The sequence below is a fragment of the Rousettus aegyptiacus genome, unplaced genomic scaffold (genome assembly GCF_014176215.1).
Source record: "Rousettus aegyptiacus isolate mRouAeg1 unplaced genomic scaffold, mRouAeg1.p scaffold_m13_p_1, whole genome shotgun sequence".
NCBI classification, from domain to species: domain Eukaryota; kingdom Metazoa; phylum Chordata; class Mammalia; order Chiroptera; family Pteropodidae; genus Rousettus; species Rousettus aegyptiacus.
The window spans coordinates 79,358,565-79,384,056 of record NW_023416284.1 but is presented as its reverse complement, the minus strand read 5'-3'; the positions used below and the strand labels follow the sequence as shown (position 1 = coordinate 79,384,056).

The following is a 25,492-nucleotide window of genomic DNA, read 5'->3' as shown; positions in this document are numbered from 1 at the left end:
AATGTTCATAGTGAGGTCCAATGGACAGAAAATATGCTTTGGAGAATGATAGAACTGGGCTTGAAATCCCAGTCCTGTCCCATAGTAATGTGATTGTGAGCTACACTGATTTTCAATTTCTATATTTGCAAAAATATGAACATTAATAATCACATCTACTTAGAGAGGCAACACAGAGGTTAAGAGCATGAACTCTGGAACCAGGCTACTTGACAGACAGCTCTGGCTCTTTTTGGCTATGTCAGGATTAGGAATGTCATTTAGTCCCTCTGGCCACAGCTTCATCTGTAAAATGGGGATAATACTTTCATAATAATATCCTCATAGAGATATCGTGATTAAATAAGTTATTGCACATGAAGCACTTATAATAGTACCTGATGCCTACCAAGCGCTTAAATATTAGCGATTGCAATTATTATTTTGTGTCCCAATACTTTATTTATAAAATATAACAGGCAGGATTTGGTGCATTGATCATAGTTCGCTAACCCTTGTGAATCAGTAACTTCTGTCAAATGTAATCATGTTGAATACTTGTTATATGAGTTTCCTAGGGCTACCTTAACAGAATACCACAAACCAGGTGGTTTAAAACAACATATATTTATTCCCTCACAGTTCTGGACAGTAGAAGCCAGCAAGAAGGTTTTGCTGAGGTTGGTTCCTTATGAGGGTTTCTGAGTGACAATCTGTTACATGCCTCTCGCCTAGATTCTGATTGTTGCTAACAGTCCTTAGCATTCCTTGGCTTGTATGCAATTATTATTTTTGATTTCCTTGTTACTTATTTTGGTTGTTGGAATAACATATTAATGAAAGTCACATTAAAAAATCTAGCACAAATACACATTCGAATGTTGATTTCCTTTACTGTAGACATTATTCTATATTTCAGACTATTCATTAAGATGATTCCATGGATACAAATAAGTGAGATGAAATGATCTTCATCTGATGGCAGGTAAAAAAAAAGGAAATGAAGTATAAAAGGTTAGGCTGGAAAACTGACTTTTAAACAGTGCTAAACTGTTTGAAATTGAGTAGTGCAATGAGGAGTTTGTAATAGGCAAATAGTGGCAAAAACTTAGAAAAGAGTAGAGGGTAAAAGGATTCCCCGATAAGTTAAAATTATAATATTTTATCAAGGATTTGGGAAAACTTTTTTTAAAAGTATAAATCCTTATTGTTTTAGAGTTTAAAGCAGCATAATGAAGTAAAAATTAAGACTCCTTTCATTTTAAAATATGAAAACTTAAAAAGTGATTACCATTTGGGGGGAAAAACCAGTATTTTAACATGTAACAAATGAAAATCAGTCAGAATTCTTCATGCTAGATCCTGAAATTATCACACTCTGTTGTACTCACATATGCACACACCAGGTTTAAGTTATCAGAAGAATACAATAGAATTTTAAGAACTGAGATTAAATATCCCAAGTATATTATATTGACCAACTATTAGTGATACCACCAATAACACAGATACTGAGCTGTTCTAACCAACATTACTTACACTGAAAACGAAGATGAGTAGAATTTTTTTAATAGTGGAAAAAATCCCAAAATCGAGGGTCAAAATCTTTTGAGTTTTATGAGTTCAGACTCAAAACTGTGCAAGCAACATACTATACACATTTGCTAAATCTATTTGTATTTCTTAACTTTATCCAATTTCATTTTCAAGTTGCCAGAGATACCACTTTTGTGAGGAAAACGATAATTTTATTTTATAATAATTTAAGACATAAATTATTTTCTCTTCAATTAAAATCCAAATGATTAAATCTTTTAGCACTTCTTCGATGAATAGTAGTAAACTTTTCTTGTGATATATACTTACAGGATATGGTATGACTCCTTTTAATATATTGTCTATATGTTACAGAAAACTTAAAGCATGTTTTCTATTAAAGAACATTTTTAAATTATCAGAGAAAAGTCTAAATTTTAAAGTTGATGTAAACCTTACTCCACCCTTCACTTCCCCTTTAATAATAAATTCTATCGACATATTCTTAAAAAGAAATCACAGAATAATTTTTATTTATAATAAAGTATTCTTTAGACTTTAAATCATCAGTTCACTCTTAAAACAGAGAATGAGTTTAAATAACACCACCAAAATGGAATGAATAAACAACCTTCTATTACATATCATTTCTTTGATTCATGATATCTAATTAGTCTTGAAACATGGTCCATTTCCAGTGAAATTATCAATAAATTGCTAAGAATTACAATCCTTCATATTGACATTTTATTCTAAGGTGTGACAGATGCGGCTCTCTTGATTGCTTCAGAAGTTGAACAAGTGCTCTGAAGAAAAGTGCTGACTTCATATGCAATCCAGTCACAAATGGATAGTGTGCCTTCAGATCCTTTGGTTTTTATAATCCCTTTGGGAAGTTAATTAATTGATGATTGTTCCCTTAGAATTCTATGTTAAACAGCCCGAATAACTACCTATACAGTTTGTGCCAACGTCCTTGATTTTCTTGCTTCTGCTGTTTTGTTTATCAGATCATATAGTGATGGTAGTCTTATTTTATCCATATTTTTGCTGTAAACATTAAGAAATATACCAAGGACAACTAACAAACCGGACCATATGTACCTAAGGGAAAGAAATGTGGGAACAAATTAATATTAAGGTAACAATTTAGGATTAACCATAGAATTTGGTGATGAGTTCACAAAAATTATGTAATAAAATTTTATTATTGGAAGCCTACAATAGCATTAAAATAAAAACTGTAGTTTTTGATCAGATTAGATAGAATTTCATATCTTTTAAATTAAGTATATACAGAAATAAGGTATTTTACAAAATACTAAATGTAAGTTCACTTGAATTTTAATGATAATAATAAATTTGAAGTCCAACTCCTACTAAAAGTCTTAAGAATATACTAAAAGCACTAGATACATAAATCTGCCAGGGGCCATCCTGGGAACACAATACAGCAGCCCAACTAGTTATCCCAGTTGGGTAGAATATAGACAGATAAAAAGGGGAACATCCTGAGAAAGGGGAATTGGCAAACATTATTATAAGGTATAGCTACCACAGGTAGAAAGAGAAACTAATTTATAAAAGACAAATAATACATGGATGGAAATTTATTTTGTTACCCTTAAGTTTACACATTGATAATTTCTAGGTTTGAATCTTCTCGGTTCCTAACCAATTTAAGTTCAAATGATGCTAATTTCAAACACCTCCCAGACAGTAAAGAAAACAAAGGCTTTCACTAAAAACTACAAAGAAAATAATTAGAGCACAACTTACACACTACTACTCTACCTGAACTCCTCTGTAGGAAAGGCAGCGAATAAACCAACAATTTAAAAATTATATAAATATGTAAAATTATATAATTTATATACTCTCACTAGGGCAAGGGGGAATGAATCCCTTAACCTCAACACATCACTCACGTTCATTTATTTATATTGCAAACAGGTCACATTTGCACTGAAACTGGTTAGGTAAGTGTACAAAATGATTTCTTCAAAATAATTACATACATTTCTGAAACAGCAGAAGACATCAATAAATTAGGGGTCAGGATGAAAAATAGACTTTATAAAGAATTAAGGCTGTTTAAAAGGCATGTGAAACAAAGTATCCAAAAGTGGAGAAACTTGTTAAATTAAAAAGTACTTACTGAAATGTGAATGGTTTAGCAAAGAATATAAATGAAAGTACAATAGTCATTGCTTTTCTTCCTGTTGTCACTGTAGGGAAAAAATGATTGGTTTAGAATGTGCTTACTATCCTGGCAATATTCTGGAAATCATTCATTCAATAAATATTTACAGAGCCTACTCAGTGACAGGATCTATGCGAGGTGAAAGGAAACAATGGAAAGCAAAAAATGTTGAAAAAAATCACTGTTGTTGCTACTATGGAGTTTATAGTCTAATAGCAGTATATACATAAAATAATACAGACAACTGTAATAAGTACTTGATGGAGGCCATGACATGATGGAAGAAGGTCATCCTTTAGAGAGACTTACTTTAGCAGAAAAGGCTTTCCCAAAGAAGGTATGATTAGGTAGAGCAGGGTTATGTTATTTTTTAAAAGCAGCATTCTAAAAGCATGATATCTTTAATAGTGGTTATCTTTGGATAAGACTTTGAGTAACATTTATAATCCTCTTCACATGTATGTATTAATTTTTACTCATCCTTCAAGTTATTATCTCAAAGTCTTGCTCTAAGGCCTGAAATCTTCCTTCCTTGTCCCATCAGATAGAGATAGGCATGGTGCACGGTTCCCATTATAACCTTTCCCCCACTTTGCATGATCAGTTGCTACCTTCCCATTGGACTGTGTGCTTTACTTAGTTCCTTGTCTCATTCATCCTTATCTCCCCAGACTCTAAAGTTCCTGTCACTTAGTGTTTAATGCGTGAATGAACAAATACCAAATGAACTGTTTGGGGAACGTATGGAAGCCTGATTCCCAAAATCGGTCTTTCTTTTTACTTTAGTAAAAGGATCCCTGTTTTTAACTGGGCATACCTTTTAGCCTCTCCTGCAACTAGGTGTGGTCAGGTGATTAGGTTCTAGACAACAAAAATGTGAGCCAAAACGCTATTTCTAAGAGTGTGATCTCTAGGAAGTTTCCATAAAGAGAAAGGTGTGTCATTCATCTTCTCTCCATACCACTGCCTGGAATGAGGATGAAGATGTCAGTGTAGATAGAAGGAGTCTGAATTCCTAGTGAGTGTGGAGACACCAGCTCAGGGTTAAGAGCCAGGTCTGGAGCCAGACTAGCTTAGATGTAATTATGACTCTGTAACTTACAAGCTGGTTGACAACTGGGCAAGTCACTTAACCTCTCTGTGCTTCAGTTTACCTATTTGTAAACTGGAATAATATTAGTGCCTACTTTTTAGGGTTATTTGAAGATTAAGGTAAATATTATATGTAAAATACTTAAAATGGCACCTGGGACATAATAAGGGCTTCATATTATTAGCTGTAATTATTATTATCACCTCTGGATTTCTTTTACAAGAGAAATAAACTGGCCTGCACCTTCAAGACAAGAACTGCATATCACATTTCTTTATACCAACCACAGGGCTCAATCAATACATACCAACTAATATCAGATCCTTTTAAGACAGTTATTATCTTACAAACAAAACTAGAACCCAAGCTAAAGTATATGAATTTGCAGTCTTTCTTGATAGCATGAGATGACTTGAAAGATTAGTGATATGGCCTGATCTACAATTAAATTTCTCTATTTGCTATCAGGATGTAAACTTTAAAAATGAGAGTCATACATGGGCAAGTAAAGAGAAAAGTTAGGAAGCAAATATAGTTTTACAAAGAGAGAGAGATTTGTTCATTTGCTTAATTTACTCTGTGATATTAAAATAAGTAGTTCTCTAAAACAATGGAAATTTAAAATCAGGTAAATGACTAACATATTAATGCATTTTAAATGCAAACTCTACAAATCTGTGCTACAGATGATCAAGTCAAACCAATCATTACACAAAAGAGAGAAATGAAGCCCAAAGAAGAGGAGAGACTTACTCTCCAGGTCACATGTCATTAAATGTCAGAGCCAGGTTGGGCTCCACCTTCTATGACACTGCGCTCTTCATAACATGCCACACTGCTTCCAGTCCTGGCTTCAGGGCTCTCTCCATATGGGAGGCGCCAAGAGCACTTATCATCTGTACCATTCACTTGGTAAATGATACAAGGTAGCACAGGGAGTCATCTGTTGTCCTCATTAAGTCTGTAGTCCCTTACCTGTTGCCCTCACTCCTATAAAGCAGAACAAATACAATCTCTATTCCTCTAAAGTGAGAGGAAAATACCCACAGAGCAGGTGCATAATAATTATTAGTGATAAGAGAACCTTATCTGGTTGATGTCCTAGAAAGTATAAAAGAGAAAGGTCCAAAAGCTTTGTTTAAAATATACCTGTCATCCTTTAAGTGCAACAAAATGAGAATTTTCAGGTATAAATTAAAGTGTATAAAGGCAGTATTTTTCTCTGAAGGTATTTAACCCATCATACTTTTTAATAAAAATGTTCTTTTAATGTATTTAAGTTACTATGTATATAAAAGTAGATATTTAATTTTAAAATTAAACCTTTGATAAGAAATCAATATCGAATATCATTTTCTTTAGAATTTTAAAGAATACCATAAGCCAAGAAATAAATTGATGAAGTATGGTAATTTTCTTTTTAATGAAGAATAGATGCTGCCCTTATCTTTTGGAAAAGAGAATCAGAGAAAATTTGAATGCTATTTCATAACCTAAGCAAGTATATCATTCCTACCTGTTACAGCAAGAAGTGCACCAAAAATTTTAATCAAAGCCAGAACAAAGGAGATTCCAAAATACCCAGTGAGGGAAAAAAGGAAAGCATAACCATAGGTCCGAATTAGATTCTGCAACATATAAAAAGCCTGTTAGAAAAATGCAAAACAAACCCTGAGGTATTACAAATGAAATAAAACTACAGATTTTAATCAACTTCTTGAGCAATAATAAGCCATTCAACAATGCAGTCAAGCAAACATTCTTATTTAGTTCTGATTTAATGGAAAAATAATGATAAACTTAAAAATCTACAACTTCTACATCATGAATATCTTAAAAATTAACATACGATAGAGCAAAGATAAAATTAAATATAAATCATTTCACTTCTGAAATAATTTCTGATCTGCATTTAAAGAAGTTATCAAATTACATAAAAAAATAGTCTTTTTGAACAAGGGGAATTACAAATATAGAGGAAACTATTTAATGGAAGATGTTTATTTTTTAAAATGTAATTAATGTTTACCTTTGAACAAAATGTTACTGCAGGGCCTAATCCATCAGTGCATGTCAATCCCAATAAAATGTACACAAAACCGATTGAATATGAATACAAAACCTAGAGTAGATAAAAATAAAGTGGAAAACAGTGCTATCAAACCAAAGAATTTTCAATATATGGAAATAATAGTTGATCCTGTTTTTAAGTTTATGCCTTATTTTATGTAAAGCACATCAGTGCAGATCTTTTTAAATATATTACGTAATTATTCATTTTTTGTCTGGCTTAATAAGGAATTCAAACCAGATTTTAATGTTGGGATTCTAAAAACATACATTAACAAAACAAAACAAAATTAAAGCAACTTATTAAACATGAAAAAACCCGAATATTGTTTGCAGACATTAAAATATAATGAAAATAAGCAGTATATGGCATATCTATTGTTTAATTTCCCAATTTTCCTACCACTTTTCCATCCCTATTTATTATACTCCTCATCAACACAGTCAACATTAGAATCAAACTTAAGTACCTGCTATGCGTCTGGTACTGTGCTAATAATGTTCTGTATGCTGTATGTAGATTATTTCACTTATTTCTCACAACTAACCTATGAGAGAGGTACTTTTAATCATTATTTCTCAATTTGAAGATGAAGAAACTAAAATGTAGAGACATTAGGTCATTTTCCCTAAATAAGAAAGCCAGCAAAACTAGGATGTGAACTGAAGCTATCTGAGCCCAGGGCTTATGGTCTTAACCACTGTATTATATGAACTTTCTAAGTACCTACACCTCCTTAATTCTCTTATCTTTACCTTATCTAGGAAGAGTGGTGGTGATGATCAAGAAAACTGACCAAGATGAAACATCTAACAATAACTTCAAAAGAAATATGCTTAATATATATGAAGAAAACTTTAAAACCTAAGGGAGATTTTTAAAAGAATGTTTGAATAAAAGGAAAGTCATACCTTATTCTTGGGCTGAAAGAATCAAGGGTATAGATGCCATTCTCCCTAATTTAATTTATAATTCAATGCCATACCAATCATAATATCAATGGGAGTTCTAGTTTATTTGGGGATATGAACACCCAAGAATAACTACTGGTAGTAATATTCTGAAAAACAAAAGGAACAATGGTGGCTAGTCCTAACATATGGTAAATGTATGATTAAGCTGCTGTCATCATATGGTTCTGGTGCAGAAATAAATTCAAAAGGATACAATTTTGAACTCTGTTAGAATATGAAATAAGAAGGCACTTGAAATAAGCTGAAAAAGGTGGAGTATTTTATAAATGATATTGAAATGAGTGGATAGATATACGGAGAAAAATTTTGTAAAGTTTTGGGTGGATCAAAGATTTAATAAAAAAGGAAATCATAAAGCTAGTAGGCAACATGGGCAAAATTCTTAAATCTTGAATCAGGAAAGTCATTTGCAATCATAATACATAGCAAGAACTCATAAAGGAAAAGATAAACTGGACCACATAAAAATTACAAATTTCTAAATGGAAAGTAATACCAAATACAAAGAGAGGAGAAAAATTATGTAACAAAGGATTTTTTAAAATATGTAAAAAACTATTAATCACTAAAGAAAAACTTATCAAATACTATATAATAAGCTATTAGCAGTAGCATTTTTACTTTTTTTCTTCCTATGTTCAAATGTACTATACTTTAAAGAATATATAATAAACTAGTTTAAAAATGCAATGCCAGTCTGTAATACTGTAACTGCTTCAAAAAATTAAGTATATCACCATTTTTAAGTCTGTCTGAATGAAGAAAAAAATGCTAGAGTATTTACCATTTCCGAATTAGAAGCATTATGCAGTTTCATAGCTTTCTCTTGAACATTTCCAATGACAGCATCTGCACACAGTGCCAGCGAAATAAGGATCACACCTTCAAGAAGGCATAAGAAAACAACCTCTTTATTTAAACATACAAATGATAATCCAGATTTAGCAGAGATTTAATTGAGCTAAAAACCAAAAGCAGGCCTTAAATTGTTTGTTCAGTAAAAAGGAGTACTTTTATCCATAACCAGTTGTAACAGGCACATAGGTGATGTTATTAAAAAAAGAATAACACTAATAAACTGCATTAATGCTGTCACTACTATTGTGTTTCACTATCATGTCAAATAATAGTTCTGTTTTTAAACTAGATTATATGTCTGAAAGAAATATTGTATTCTACAAATATAGAAGAAATTCTTAGAAGATCTATTAGGATTGGTGGTTAGTCAATTAAAGAAATCAGGTGCAGAGGGAAAAATCACACAAAAACATTAAAATGTTTAATTTAAAACACATAAATATGCATGAAGTTGCCAAGGTCTTTTCTTTGAGTAGGGGTCCTAACTAAAATGCTGCACTTTTTCTTCTGTTTAAACCACTTGTAACACATTCTTTATGGAATTTGTTTTTTGTTAAAAAATACACCAAAAAATTAGGAACTTCTGAAACAATCAGAGTACAGAATCCTTTCATATTTTCATAGTATTCCCAATTTTTGCAGTTCTTTCACTCATACCTAATTCAATAGTGATTTTTCCTGACTTGTTAATCAAATTATTTCAATTAACTTAGTTTTCACAGAAACAATTCTTTAAACTCATTTTTGAACAATTCAAGTATGTATTTAATTACTGTGTAATTATAATAAGAGGTAAAACTGGCTTAAATGAAACCAGAAATCAACACACTCATACAGTTGAGCACATCTACCTAAGAAGCAGGGTCTTAACTCCGAATGTTTAGGACACTGGTCACCAGTCATGGTGCTTTACAGAAAGAATAAAGAGCAGTCTTGGTTACATCTGTGAGTCTGATGGAATTTAAGGGAGTTTTCTCTTTTTGTTTTCTTTAAATGTATAAGCAATCAAAGATAGCAGAAAAATTTATATACACATTATACACTTGAAAATTTTCAGGTTTTCATACTTAATCTTCAATTTGACTTTTTACCATCTAACTTAGGCATTTATTACTTAATCATGCATTTTTATTCACAAACTTGATTCTCAATGAACGCTCTTTTACTTGTTTTAAATATCAAATCTGTCCTCAAAAGAAAAAGACACAGTATTACTAAAGATCCTGAAGATTAACGGCCTAGCTCCTAAAAGGCTATTCAAAGACATTTCAAAATGTCTGCACAATAGCAACATGAAATACTTTTATGAAAATAACTATAGTGTATCCTAAGGGGAATATTTTAAAGGTGGACATTTATTTGAATAAGCAAATCTGATATATTCCCTTTATACAATCAAAGTTTTATTTATGTCTATTTTGGCCATTTTAGGTTAATCTAATCTCCTTTAGATAAATATACTCTTATAGATCAAGGATTATGATAAGTTCCCATCAACTATTCTTAATAATTAAGTAGATTTAGGTTTTAATTCTCTAAAAAACTATTTTCATAGAACTCAGAAGAGTTAGCACTTACGCTACAGTGAGAAGATACAGAACCACCTCTCTCTATCATCTTCACCCCACCAATATACATGCTTTCACATCCAGTATTCCATCATCTCATTCTACCTTATATAGCTACTCTTGTGTAAGGCAAATCATTATCATTATTTGTTTTTAAGTGAAGCACAAAGGCATCTGGCAATTTAGTCACGGGTATATTTTTACGTGATTCAAACAGAATTTGATGTCATGTCTGATTGCAAATTCTGTGTATTCTCTTAAACTGCTTTTTCATAAGTCAAGTTGCTCAGATTTTAAATATAATCTTCCTTTTAGATTTGCTGACATGAAAATGAAGTGTGTCTGAAAAATCTAAACTATGTTAGAAACATGCGCAACTATAAGTTTTCTCAGAGTAAAACTCATTGAAGTAATGATCCCTGGCACTCCAAATGATCCAAGGTGAAAGAACAGATGTAAGAGGTTCCACTGGAGCTTCTAGTTGGTAAAGACTTGCTCTAAGAGGCTGAGCTGATTACATGTAAATCTATTAACTTAGCCTGGTTAACCAGGTTCCTAAGGAAGGTAAGAACAGCGAAGCTGATATAAATGATTTCCTTTATTGCATAATACTTTTTTTTTCACAAGTAATTATACTTTACTTTGTACTTGGTGATATATACACATATTTTTTTCCTGTTCTCTCAGAATTCCTTTTAAGACCTAGATATTTTAAATACTATTTTTGTCAGGTTAGGAAACGTGATGATACCAAAATAACCTTATGAGTAAAACTCAATAGTTAAGAATGACATTATGTATACATATACAATTTCTCCATAAGGTCTTTAGAATGAATAAAAAAAAATTCCAACACATATTTTTTTAATTCTTATTTATTTCTAAACATACTATAATACCTATTCTGCTTGTGAAAAATCCTAAATTAATTTACAAAATTCCACATGGCACACTCAGAGGAAACTATTTATGGTGGAAACTTTAAGTATGGTAAGGTTACGATCATATTTATATCACCCAGTTTAATATTAAAGCACAGCATCACCTTCCCTCCTTAGCTAAAACAATGACAAGTAAATGTGCAAGTTTCAATCTTTTTAAAAATGTGAGAATAAAACAATTACTGTGGTTCTCCTATAATTCATGTGTACATTTCCAGTTCAGCCCCAAATAAATTGACCTATCATGTACCTGACAACATATTTTGACTGGGCAAACAGCTTCTTGTCAAGTGAAAAAAAAGAGTACTAAAAACAATTGTATATTTCCAGAGTTATAATATTTTTATTATATCTTTTGGAAAGCCTAAAAGCTGTTAGATATTAGAATTACAGATGTCAGACCATCATTTAAAATCCTTATGAAACTAAAAATTCTTACTCTAAACCAAACTGCCTACAAAATCTAAGAGGACAATCAAACTCCTTACCTGTCAGGTTGAAATTTGGTGCAATTGTGCTATCAGCTAGGGTAAACCATATCAGACCAAGGCTCATACATACTGCAGCAGACACATCTGCAACATTATAACGCTTTCCTGTGTAAAATACAAATGTAAGTCAACCTCATTTTGCAAATATCCACTCAGCATAGTTTCTGATGTACGTATTTAACCAAGTAGAGCAGGAATCTGCTTATACTCAACATCAAAAATATATGAAGGACACTTAGGTCAAGGCATGAGATAGTCACAGAAGACCGTTTGAAAATTAAATTACCAGTGAGCACCTTATAATTTAGATAATGAGATTCTATTTTATCTGTTGTAGTAGTGGTGAGTTAATATGAATGTTTAAAGTTTGTGGAAATTAGAGCCTCTTTTTCTTTATGTATAATGTAAGGCTATTCATTTTCTTATAGTTTATAAGTTTACAAAGTAACTAGAGTAATTATTCAAGCTATATAACTGTTTTGTTTGCAAATACCTTAATCAAATAACTTCTAGGATGGTGAAGATTAACTTCCTTTAGTACATCCACATTTAAATAAGCATGTATTGTAACATTCTGGAAGTATTATAAAGAAATATTATACATGCCCAGTCAGTTATGATGGTAAATGTGATTGAGATCATTATTTTTTCCTGTGTGAACGGTTGTTCTGAAATTATATGTGAAGTGTTGAGATACGTACTTTCATTTTAAAAGGTTTTTTGGGGAGGGCATCTAATGAGGTCAGGCTGTATAACAATGTTAGTGATATAGAAACACTTGATTATCAAAACATGAATATTCTTCTTGAGAGTTATATGAACAACGATTTGTTCGGCTGCTTGTTCTATCACTGCTTCCTCTTTTACTGCTATTTCTACATAACTTGTAACTTGGCTAGGGCTCTAGGAAATCAACAGGCCAGCAGAAATGGTAAAAAAGCAGTTCTGCTCAACATGAGGAATATCCATTTATTTGTATAATAGATGTAGAGAGTGGAGCCGTGAAGAACAGAAGAATGAAAAAACTGAAAAAAGGAACTTTCCAGGTACTTCTGAGATAGGCCTTTGATACGTGTATACAGTATTTCTGGAAATATAGTCGATCTCAGACTAAAAGAATAAAACAAAATACTATTTTTAGTCTACCCAAGTTCAAATTATTGATTTCAAATACTGAGGTATGTATCACAGAAGTATCAGTGTTTTGATAATACCTTATTTTTATAAGCTATTACTCAGAATTGTTAGAATAGCTAGACTGTTCATTAAAAATACTAACTGAAGTTTAATGTTTTTCCTGTGCTAGATGTCATAACATATCCTACTAGTTGCAAACAGTATGAAAATATATCATTACTGTACCTTGAATAAAAACTCCTCCTAGCATAACAGGAATCAATTTGCAGCACTTGAAGATGACTTGGGTAGGATAATTCAGGTAGCCCAAGGAAGTGTTTGATAACCCCATAGTACCCACAGTTAGAAAAGCTATTATCATGTAGGTTTTTCCTGGTATTCTGTAAAAGACAATTTTTCAAAATCTTCATTTTGGGACCCAATTCATACTACTGTTAATGTGTTTACAATGTGTAAAAGTCTAATTATTCTTTTAATTTGTTTAGTATTTCTAGAAATATTGGAAAAATATTACTATTTTTAAAGTTCTAACACTGCTTGTATAAAAGATGGTAAAAATGACAATTCATCTTTATTTAATCAATCATCAGTGAGAACTCTCAACTGTGTAAACAACTAGTATATGAGAAAGTTACCTGGATTCTAACTGAAGGTATAAGGTATATAAAAAAAAGTTTTTTAATAGCAGTTCTAGCTACACATAAAAATGACCTTGATTAAATTTAAGGGGGAAAAAGTGATTTTTAAAATATTGGCCTCTATAATGGTAAAAGGCACCTTAAATAATTTTAACTTCTAAATTTTAGTTCTGTTTTTTAATTTTCCACCTAGCATTAGGAAAAAGACATCCATCTATTTTGCTAGAGTAACCTGAGCAGAATTTCTCTAGTAAAAGTACATGGTGGTTTAAAACTATAGACATAATTTATATTATGATGCAATCTTTTGATTGATCTCTAACTCTGTATTCCATAAAATGTTAAAATGATCAGCTTTTGCATGAGGAATCTGACTCTCTCTTTATGATCCCAAATCTATTTTAGGTTCTATCTGGCTTTCCTAAAGGAGATTCTTAATTTAACATCCTTAGAATTTTGAGCTATCACTGTGAGCATATGCTCACTTTGATTAAATAATTAATGCTCTAAAAAGAATAATATTGTATATTAGTGTAAGTAACACAGGAAGCACTATTCACATAATTAGATTATGTTGTGTACTTAGATCTAGTTTCATTTGGAATTTGTGTTCATGTGTAAATCAAGGCCGACAACATTCTTTCATATATTTTATATGGCTACATGCAAGGCAAAATAATTTACTGGAAAAATTCAATTAAAATGCATCATTTCCACTTACATTTCAATTTTGAGGTCTTTCCTACTTAATCCCTAACAGGAGCCAACATTTAACATGCACACAGAAACATTCTGGCATGCCTGTAAGCAACAGTATACACAAACACTGATTTTTATGCTGTTCATGGGGTTTAACCCTCAGTGGGATATCATCAAGGAAGGATAGCATTGCTTTTCTAGGTAATGACAAATCACAGAAGTCAAACAGTAGCCAAAAAGTAAAAAAAAAAAAAAAAATTCAAGCCAGAAAAATCACAAGGAAAAGCAGTATAGTACAAGTAGGGGAGAAAAAACAAAAACAAAACAAAACAAAAAAACCACCCAGCCTGAAACTCAGGAAACCTAAATTCAAATGGCTCAAATTCTGACAGCAATTTGTTATATGATCTCATGAAAATCCCAGCACTTCCCTAGGTCTGTTTCCTCACTGGTAAATAACGAAGTTAGATTTCATCATCTTGCCTAAAGGATTCCATTTCTATGTATCACCCCAACTGCTTATTTCCTTAGATATGGAGGGAAAATTGTAACTTTAAAAAGCCCCTTCGAAATTAATTTGACAGATCGCCTTTACTAAAAACTCAAAGTAATTAATAATAAAATTATAGGTAATCATGGTTGAAAAATAACAAGTAGTATATTTAGGGAATTATAATTTATAATGTGCTTTACTACACATTATCACATTTGATCCTCAAAATAAAACCGGGCGAACTTAAGAAACTTCCCCGAGGTCTTGACAGAGCTAATAAGAAGCAGTACAAGACTCAAAGCAATGTTTTCTGACTCCAAATCTTGTACTCTTTCAAGTACACTGGTATTCATACAAACATAGGAAGAAAGAAAAAAACTAAGCAAAGGTTTAAAGAGCAGTGCCACAAATGAAATCAGAGATGGGTAAATACTCAGAAATAAATTTAGAAGTAAGTGATTAGGCATATTTTCATTGTAACATACCTTTAAAGACTTTTTATAGAAGAGCTTTTCAGATGCTTTAGAATAAAAAGGTTTCAATTCATAATTTTATTTGTTATACATTTATAAATTCTTCTACCAGATTCCTTCACTTATGTTTAAGTCAAACACAAATGATATCATCTTTAAATATGTATGGTTATGTGGTTTAAAGGTTGGGATAAACATGAAAGGTTGGGATAAATATGGCCTGAGGCCACTCATCTCATTTGGGTAGCTGAGAAGGAGGTCTATCTTTTTAAAATTTAACATTGAGGAGATGCAACTTCTTTGTGTGACTTTTAATAGAGACAACATTAGATTCTTTTACTTTAGAAGTAATCAGAAGTCCAGCAGTTTGCAATAGGTAATGAGTCATCAGGCTTCTTTACATATTTGTCTTGACAAATATAATCTAATTACTTTGTATTCTATTACCTATGGCTAAATGTTTTAGATTTCAGAGCATGAAAATAATAAAAAAGATATTCTCAGATTCAAACATTTTTAATTTCACTGCTATAATAATTTATTGGCAATACAGAGGGGTTGAGAGGTAAAAAATTAGAACCACAAAGAAACGCTGGTGATACAGATTTAAATATTTAAAGTTTAACAGTTATCTTCATACAACATCAAAAACATTTATGTAAAAAAAAAAAGCTGGGAAAATTTTATTTTCACTGAAAGATTAAATATTTATATCAATGAAGACAATATCAGTACAGTATTAGAGCTACCTATTATATTTAAACTATCCAATATATAAATGAAATATTCATATATTAAGGTATAGGGTAACTACACTTATATTTCCCAAAAGTTATATTCAATTTCCTAACTACCTTTTGTTCATAATAGAGATAAAGTTTTAACTGCATATTGTTCTATATGCCGTTAAAATATTTCTAGGTATTTCTCAAACCTAGATGGCTGATTTAAAATAAACTATCATACAAATTTCTTTGGTTTTGATGAAAAGGAATGTTATGAAATTTCTCTGATATATCAGATTGCAATCTCAGCTACTAGGCATTACAAATATGGTGACGTTAAGTGGGATATATCCCACAAGACATAACTATACATTTTTACACAACTATAAAACAAGCACTGATATTTCTTATCACTACTTTGATATAGTAGCACTGTAAATCTTTCAGTAATTTTTTAGTAATCATAGCTATTTCAGTTACGTATAGAAACACCTAGGTACATCTGAATACTTTCTCTTGTTTCAAAAAGATGGTCACTACAAGTTGCACCTAAACTACATTTTTATTTGATAACATGACACTTAGAGATTTTTTCAGTGTATAATGAAATATCATATTTAATATTTTAATAAACTGATAATATTGATAAAAAATTCTTAGGTGTTACATACATTTTATTAATAGGAAATGTATAGTTCATGGATAATATACTCTGTTTGCCCAAAAAGCAAAACAAAAAATTTAACTACTGCTAGTGAACTTAACTGTCGAAAAATACAAACAAACCACATACCTTCTCCTTTTGTCCTGAATAAGCTGAAGTTCTATTAGGCCAAATATGGAGTAAAATGCAAACTGTATTAAAGTAAGGAACCAGCCATAGGACTTAAAACCCTCCATTGAAAATATTAATTCCTGTCAAAAGATACATGAATATTGTTAAGTTCAAAAGGCAAACCAACACACACACACACACACACACACACACACACACACACTCAAATTGCAAGATTTCTCAGAGGTAAAATTAGAGTAGTTAGGAGGCCTTTCCAAAGAACTGACACTAGATATCCAGGTACAAAAATCAGAAGAAAAATAAAAAAGTGGAGGGAGAAACAGCATTATTCTATGCTTTTCGTTTTTTTTTTTTTTTTTAAGAAAAGACTAAATTAAGAGTTGCCCAAAACAATGACATAGGTAGCTGATTCAAGAACTCATTCACTATTCAAAAAGCATTATTACATTAGAAATCTATTATCTCAGGCCGGTTTTTCTACAGGACTATAATCAGTTCAAATCAATAATGTTAGTTTTTGGAATATCTGTGCCATAGAGAAAATAGTTACTTTGCCTAAACATAATGTTATACCATAAAGTAATACTTACAATAATTGTTAATAATACATTCTTAAGAAGTCATTAAGAGGTATTCCTTAATGTAATCTGGCTTAATTAAAAAAAAAAAAAAAAACTCCCCATATGTATATTTCAACTGTATTTTAAATAAATTTTAAAGAGATATATACATTTCTTTTGAAAGACCAACTGAATAGAGCCTCTACATAGACCCTGAACTAGATTTTGTACATTTAGAATACTGTATAATTCCCCAAATTTAGATTTCATGTTCAAGTCTATAAAGCATTTGGGATTTTTCTGTCTTATGAACTGTAAAACATGAAAATATCTTTAATATTTTGGCATTCATATATAATTTTATTTGGAATGCACACCTATATAGAGCTAATTTGATTAGCTATATATATATATATATAGTCAATTTTATTATAAAACTCCAACCACTTTCTTTAAACTATTTTAATATGTAATTAATGCTGTAGCAGTGACAGCGATGTTACAAACATAATTATCAGCTGTTTATCTAATTTTAAAAGAAACTTTACATATTATAAATTAAAATCTCTGATCATTAATCAAATAGAAAAAGTTCAATAAAATCTGTACAGTAAATTCTAATTCACTTTCCTTTGCAAAGGCTAACTTTGCTCCCAAGCTATTTGGTAACAATGACATTTTGAAGGAGAAAAAATGTTTTTCAGCAAAAAATTCCATAGTAAAATTTACTACTTTTCATTGTTCACTGTGATACCTATTTTTTTAGTCATCTTCTAGTGGGAAAATCAGTTATTATAATACATATTAAGATTTTTAATTCCTGTTTTTGTTTTACACTAATACTCTTCATAGCATTTTCATAAGCTAAGGAATAGTCATGAATCATCTTCTTCATTTATACCTACTTTTTATTTCACCTCTATAAGACAATGGAAAAGAGTACAAAGATTAAGCTCACTCTGATCAATACTACAGAATACCAAAAATATTTTCTGTGTTTGAAGAAAACTTAACAATTCCCTTTTCTTGAATTATAAAAGTTTCCCTCATGTTAGAGAGTTACATAAAAAAAGTAAAGTTGGTACTGGCTGAAAACACTCACTAATGGTATCAGTCCATTCAAACATTCTGTTTACACTAGTCTAGATCCTTCCATCCAGCTCATATCTTTGAAGGTCAGGAATTTGCTGCTGGTCAAATGTATATAGTTATGCCACAATACAATGCAAATATGATACAAACTGTGGCAGTGTTAGAAATGTTTTGCACAGGTAAAAATATCACTGAAAAATAAGGTTCTGGCCAAGTCAGACTAGAAGAAATCAATAAGAATGAAAACATAATAGGTGCCGAGATTCAAAAAAGAATGATTCGGTTATTACAGAATTAAAGGGATACCCTTAGAAAAATATAAGACATCCTTACATACTTTTGCAAAAAGAACCTGCTACATTAAGCTCCAAGAATCAAGAATGGACTGGAATATAGTTTTTGTGTTATCAATCAATTTAATTGGAGAATCATGTTCTAAAATACCAATCAATACTTGAATCATTCTTTAATATACCAAGTTTGCAATTATTACCTACACTTTGTTAATATATTTCAAGCTTTTTCATAATTTTAATTTTTTAAGATTGTCTCTGCTCCCCTCCCCTCACTTAAAATATTTAACTGAAATTTTGACCAGTTTTCACACTTGCTTTTAAGTTTTTTTCTACTACAATACTGAAAATGTCGACTAGTATTCGATAAAGAAAAATATCTTGAGTAAAACTATTACCAAGTGCTCTTACAGACTTTGTTATAATTAACATAAACAAATAACCATTTTTACCTGTAAATATCCATAAATGAGGTAAAATACAAAAACTCCAGCAACACATATGAAAAATTGAGTAAGTTTGTTAAATCTGCTGAGATTTATGCCAAGTACTACAATGTCATCTATTGACTTGATGTGTGGTGACATTGTTTGGGTTTTGGAGGGGACACTTATAGAAATATATTTCCTGGAATTGCTGAACTTGAGATCCATGGTTATTATTTTGCCGCATTCAGTGCTTCCAAAGTTTTCTTTGTTGGTGTTTTCTCCTTTGTCCAGTCTTTCATTTGCTTGCTGAGCTAAGCCCTAAAGAAGGAAACAAGCAATTTAAGCAAAACATTTGGATCATAAAGTATTGTGCTCCAAATATTTCGAATCACATTTTTAAAATTACAGTTAAGTCTCATTCTCTCAATATTAATATATTAATTGCCCATTCAAAATTCCAACCAAAAACAATGTCAACTCTCCAATTTATCTTTCCACAGCAACAAACCAACAGCTAACCTCACATTTATTTCGCTAAAAAAATAAACATGCCTTTATTGTTTTTATATGTAGTAAGGATATAATTTTAAAGTCCATGATGGTTTGTGCATAACACCCTCAACATTAATGTCAATCTTTAACTGCAGAAGATTAAAGAACAAACGATGCTCCTCTATTTAGACAACTGTAAAATGTATTTGGTAATAACATTTTAAAATCAAGTCAAACGATTTTAAGTTACTTAAAAAGCTATATTTGTCAGAAATTATCAAAAAAATATATACTTTAGCAATAGTATCCCTTAAAAAGAAAATGCTTTCTTCCTTTGGAGAAATCATTTTAATTTAAAAAGTCTTCAGGGAGTTGCTGCTCAACGGGTATAAAGTTTCAATTATACAATTAAGTCCTAGGGATCAAGTATACAACACAGTGCCTATGGTGTTAACAACAGTGTGCTTACAAATTTGTTAAAAGGGTAGATCTCATATTAAGTGTTTTTAATCACACACACACATACAAAAGGGTACACAAAGGAACTTTTGGAAGTGACAGATATGTTTATTACCTTGATTATGGTCATGGTATCACAGATGTATAGATATGTCCAAACTCATCAAATTGTATCTATTGAACATGTGCCCTTTTTTTTCTGTATCAATTATATCTCAAAAACGCTGTTTAAAACAAACAAAAATCTTTGGGATTCTAAAAGGCTGGAAAACCATCACTTTTTGTTAGTCTGTAAATCATGAAGGCTCCATAGATGACTGCTGATTTCTCTTTGGATTTATGTAAACTGAAAAATGAATCCCATATAAAGGTCAAAGAAAGAGTAAAGAATTGTGGAAATTATAGAACAAACTTATGAAGAAAAAATTATCTTCCTAAAAAAAAAACTCAGTGTTACAATCCCAGTGAGAACTAAAATTGAGACTCTAGTTGAGAAAAAAAAAAAAGGATAATTATGACAGTGAACTCTCTTCTGGAAATCTTTTTAATGAAACTCATATGATGATGTAAAATGGTAAAAATTAGAATCACCTTTTCATGACCACTTTAGTGGCTGATTTAGAGATCAAATAGGATCTTCTCAGTAATTTAAACTTGAGGTCAAGGCTTTAAATACAACTTGTAACTAACAATACATAGATATCAAAGAACATTTGTGTTACAGAGTAACTGCCATATTTCAAGCAGAAAATGTGTAATTTTAAGAAATTTTATTGTATTTCTTTTCCTTTACCTGTTTTTTCTTCTTTATACATTGTTCTTGCTTCTCACACTATGTTTCAATCACTGTCATCTCGAAAGACTTTTAAGTCCTCTTGAGATCCAACTTTCTTTATAGACTGTGCTTTAAATGATCTTGAATGTAGAAGAAAAAAAAAAAACCTCAACAACTACTTTCCATATGTGTAGGCACAGATAAAGAATACCATTCACATAAATCTGGTCCCACATAGGATTTTAAGTTTCCTCTCCCTTGACTTCTTTCAATCAAGCCCTAAACTGCCCATAATGGACTATTATTTCATTCCTGAGACACACCATGGACTTTCAAAGACCCTTGCATTGTGTTCATGATGTTCTTTCAGCCTGTTATCTTTTTTCTCTGGGTCAGGATTTGAAGATGAGCTTGAATGTTTCCTCCTTTGTGACACTGGAAAGGTAAAACTCACCTTTTTGTCTCTGCATTTTTGAAATCTGGCATACTCTGCACCCGATATTCAGATGAACCAAATTAAGTGGTCCTTCTTCTGGATGCCCTTAACTTCAGCCTGCAATCACTCACTCTCTACCTGAATATGATTTTTAAAATGTACTGTGGTGTTGGCAAACTATGGGCAAAACTAAAAACCCTACAGAAAAGAGGTTTGGAGGAAAGTACAAATAATGACTTTATATTTACACACAGAGAATAAATAAAACTTCTGGGAGACTTCTCTTTCCTGATTTTATTGGTATCAAAAATATTCTCCCCAAATCACCTTCTGCTGAGATGTTTGTGATTTTAGCAAAATGCCTGACATATGACTCAATGAAATTTTACCTAATATTATAAGAAAGCTGTATGGCACGGTGCTTTCCCCATGCTTTGGAATTCTGACAGATCTAAGTTCGAGGTCCAGCTTTGCTACTACTTAGCTGAGGAGCCTTTGTGCAAATTACTTGACCTTTCTGAACTTTAGGTTCTATATCTTAAAAGAGGAGTAAAAAATATGCCTATCATAGGATTTTTGCTAGGATTAAGTGAAATAAATGTAAAAGTATCTAGTATATAGTAAAACAGCCCATAAATGTTAATTATCACCACTGAAACTTTTTAGAAATATTGCTAGGGTGATAATGGTCTGCTGAAGCAGATTCACCCCTTTGATGTACAATTGAAAATATGAGTCTGGATTTACAACCCAGAATTCTATCCTGAGATCCTGATCTATATTCCCAAATTCTTTTTTGATACCTCTACTGGCACCTCATTTTAAGTGCCCAAAGCTGAACTCATTATTTTCCCTTCGAAACAAATGTGCACTTCTTCCTATATTCCCAATCTCACTTAATAGTATCAAGCTAAAAACTGAAAGTTACCATAAATTCTTTCTTTTTCCTCACATTCTATATTTTGCTGTTGACTCTACATCTGTATATCTAAAATCTGTTTCTGACCCTATTATCAAGCAATTATTTTCTCTTGCCTAGATTACTAGATTAGTTTTATAATCTCTTCTTTCTGATCGATCTTCAATCTTTCACATTGCTCAACAGGACTTCTGATAAAACTATACCTATGATTAAGGTCCTATACATTACAAACTGGTTGATTCTCTGAATTCTCATAGCACTTTACATATATTTTTACAATACCTAAATCATAACAGTGTAACTGTTTTTTGTTTTTATGTCTGCTTCTCCCACAAGTTTACGGAATCCTTGAGGGAAGAGAGTGATGTCATCTTCATGATGTTCTAGCACATAACAAAAGTGTAACATATTAAATGATTCTACTGCACTTTAGTAAACACCATGTAATCAACAGTATTCCTCTTCTTTCCAATACTTTGCCACTTCTAACACACCTATTGGCAATCTTATAAACCACAGAACTGTGCCAGATATGTAGTTAAATTCCTCTAGAAGCGCTGTCACTTCTTGGACATGTGTCCCAAAATACTGACAGCATTACTGAAATTTCCCACAAAGCATCTAAAATGAACATGGTAATAAATTCACTCCTTTGCTTACTCAAGACATCAGCACCAGCAAGCCTGCCCTTTAAGGCCTTGCATTTAAAATGCAGTTTTATTAATCAGAACATCACTGGTCAGATCATGTGACTGATAAAGGTGGACACTGTGAGCTCTTACACCCAATAACTGTGATGCTAAATGTCTGTCATTTCCTTTCCATTACAGACATTAATGATGATAGTAACCAACATCTAAAGATATCAGGCCTATGTCGTTGTGGTTCAGGAAAGAAAAAAATCAAGCATAAAATTAAAATTCGTTTTCAAATTAAATGATGTAAATTTTGCTTTCTTGTAGAAATTTACAATAATCCTTGAAACTAAGTACAAAAAACTCACGGCTGGGAATCACTGAGGTCAACACAGATATTCAACTTTAGTTAGCTGAAGGTACAAATAACTGTTAAAACTGAATAAAAGGTAGCATTTTTAGTGCATAGTGACATTTAAAAAATATAAGTGATGTTTACCATGACCTGCTAAAGTCAAAATTATTTCAGTTAATTTCTTAATCTACTCTTTTCCAACCTTCAGAAGAAAAGTCTCCCACTACAAAAGGATAAGATATGAGGAAATTGTCATTTCAGTGTGACTAACATGAGAAAAGCTTGATTTTGTATTTTGTCACACTCAATGCTACTAATAAAAGACTCTTGACATTTTATCTAGATTAACTGTACTCTAGATATTAATCATGAGCTATGGAGTATGATTATAAAACAGAAAAACAAGATTCTGTCCCAATTCTCTGAACTCACTTCATTCCACAAAATTCAAGAAAACGTGTGCCAATTTTTGAAGGCAACTCTTTTTTTTCTCCAAGGAAGAAAGGTAAATTTAGGACTATATATAAACACACATATATGTGTATGTTTACTAATTTATTTAGAAATTAAGTACAAATAACACTCATCTAAATTATTTTCTAATGCTATCTCTCTTCCAAGTTCCAAACAATCTCAATTCACTTAGAAAATGTTTATCCAAAAATCGATTCTCAAAATCTGGTATCCTAACGTAGAAGAAATGAATATGCCCATCAGCAAGAAAATCCAGAGCACACCAAATCATCGGGCCTTCTTTCAATATATAAAAGAAAAAGAAAAATGTGGGGGAGAGAATTAAGCTTCAAAGACTGGAGAACTCTGCGTAAATAACTTCTAGTGGAAGTTTATGACATGAGTTTAATAACCTAGCAAGAATAATCACTCTGTATTACAATTCAAATGGACAGCAGAGTCCTTTTAACTCAGAACCCGGAAGTAGTTCTTAATTGAAAGGCAGTCTTGGGGAAAACTAGGCGACTGACACTCCTCCAGAGGCCCAGATAGTAGTTAAAAGACTCTCGCCCAACCGCCTTAAGTGGCTCCATGCTTGTGAGTCCACCCACCAGGCCCTGAACTAGTTCCCTCCAGCTGGAGCGCGGAAAGGGGGCGAGGAGCAGCAGATGCTCCTCGCTAGAAACCATGCCAGTAGGTTTCCGTTCTTTAAAAAAAGGAAGTCACCCGTGCTCTCAATCCCGACCTCATTGTCTCCCCGCACGCTGGTTACGGATGAGGAAGACGGACAGTATTAAGGCTCTCTGGGGAGAGGGGATCTGGGTCCCAAACAAGGCGAAAGGCCTGGGGGGCACGTCCACTCCAGAGCCGGGGTGTCACCTGGAAGGGTGACCCCAGCCGGGGTGGCGCCAGCCACTGGAAGCGTCTGCCCCTCCCCAGGTTCGTCGCCATCACCTCCTGCTTCTCCTCTTCGCCTACTCCGGTACTTTCCACCGCAGCCGCCGTCTTCTCGCAAGGTGTTCGCGTTGCCGGCACTGGCGTGCCACTTCCGCCTATGTGTCCCTGTGCGCGTGCGCAATGGCACAGACCCGCCCCCTGGTCGAACTCGGGTGGCCGGTGGCGTTGGCTAGGTTACCTATTGCGCATGCTCTATCTCTCCGGACGAGGGACGAGAGCAGGCAAGGTGAGCCCAACGGTGCGAGGAGTGCTCTTCTTTACCCACTAAAAATGGCGTAGGGCCAGGGCTCGCCCATCGGATCGCGTGTTCCCATCCTCCTGTCGGTGTTCCACTTGTTACTGGGTCTGAGCCTCCGAGCTACCCCAGCCTCCCGGGTCCAGTGGTCTGGCACTCCCCGGCACTCCCAGCTCCGTGGGCACCCACGCAGGAGGAGACGTCAGTGACTCTGCTCTGAAACATGAGAGGGCAGCCAGGGGGAGAATGTTGAACCTGCGTTAAGAAATCCTTGGGTTTCCCTCTTTCCTCTGCTTGATCCAAATACGATGGTGCAAAGTCACTGTACTTTTCTATTTTCATGTTCTTGCTTGACTCTCACCTGCTTTCTGGTGAGGGTGGACTGAAGTAACACTTGGGTTGCCGCTGACGTTATAATTCAGTTTGTACTCACAACAACCGGGTCCTTGGTAGCATACGTGTTGCCAGCATTGTTTTGAACACTTCACTTACTACTCAGAATGAAAATCCCATAGCTTGACCAACCACCAACCCCCTAAACTTTTACCCTGCATTAGGGCTACATTCACAATTACTGTAAACAAGATGGGATAGGCGACGGGTTTTTTGGTGGTGTTTTTAGGTAACACCAAAATGATACGAAAGGCAAAGATGACTATAACAAAACTGGAACACTTTTGAATCCCTGCTTTGGATATCCAGAGAAGAATGAGATGCATTAACAC

The 25,492-nt window shown here is 32.7% G+C and overlaps 1 protein-coding gene across 8 annotated transcripts; it reads right to left on the bottom strand.

The window, feature by feature from the left end:
- Positions 1-1,531: 1,531 nt before the first annotated feature.
- SLC35B3 (solute carrier family 35 member B3) lies at positions 1,532-24,656 on the bottom strand. Of its 8 annotated transcripts, none has more exons than XM_016138241.2 (11): positions 24,530-24,656; positions 20,793-20,914; positions 19,073-19,366; positions 16,673-16,794; positions 13,077-13,231; positions 11,712-11,819; positions 8,641-8,738; positions 6,841-6,933; positions 6,328-6,439; positions 3,674-3,743; positions 1,532-2,619 (listed from the first exon to the last, which is right to left on the bottom strand). In XM_016138241.2, the coding sequence occupies exons 3-11, from the start codon at positions 19,271-19,273 to the stop codon at positions 2,469-2,471; spliced, it is 1,110 nt and encodes a 369-aa protein (XP_015993727.2). In that variant the 5' UTR covers positions 19,274-19,366; positions 20,793-20,914; positions 24,530-24,656; the 3' UTR covers positions 1,532-2,468. The 8 variants fall into 8 exon arrangements, with proteins under 8 accessions (XP_015993727.2, XP_015993731.2, XP_015993729.2 ...); XM_016138245.2 differs by having other exon boundaries at positions 24,455-24,585; XM_016138243.2 differs by lacking the exon at positions 24,530-24,656 and adding an exon at positions 24,321-24,448.
- Between the last annotated feature and the right edge of the window lie 836 nt (positions 24,657-25,492).

Excerpts from the sequence above, each read along its gene's own strand:
- SLC35B3 (XM_016138239.2), bottom strand. The coding sequence starts at position 24,526 with ATGGCGACGAACCTGGGGAGGGGCAGACGCTTCCAGTGGCTGGCGCCA. Across the intron at positions 13,232-16,672 it reads ATTCAGGACAAAAGGAGAAG|AATACCAGGAAAAACCTACA; the intron begins GTATGTGGTTTG and ends TGTCTTTTACAG. Across the intron at positions 11,820-13,076 it reads AGGAGGAGTTTTTATTCAAG|GAAAGCGTTATAATGTTGCA; the intron begins GTACAGTAATGA and ends TATTTTACACAG.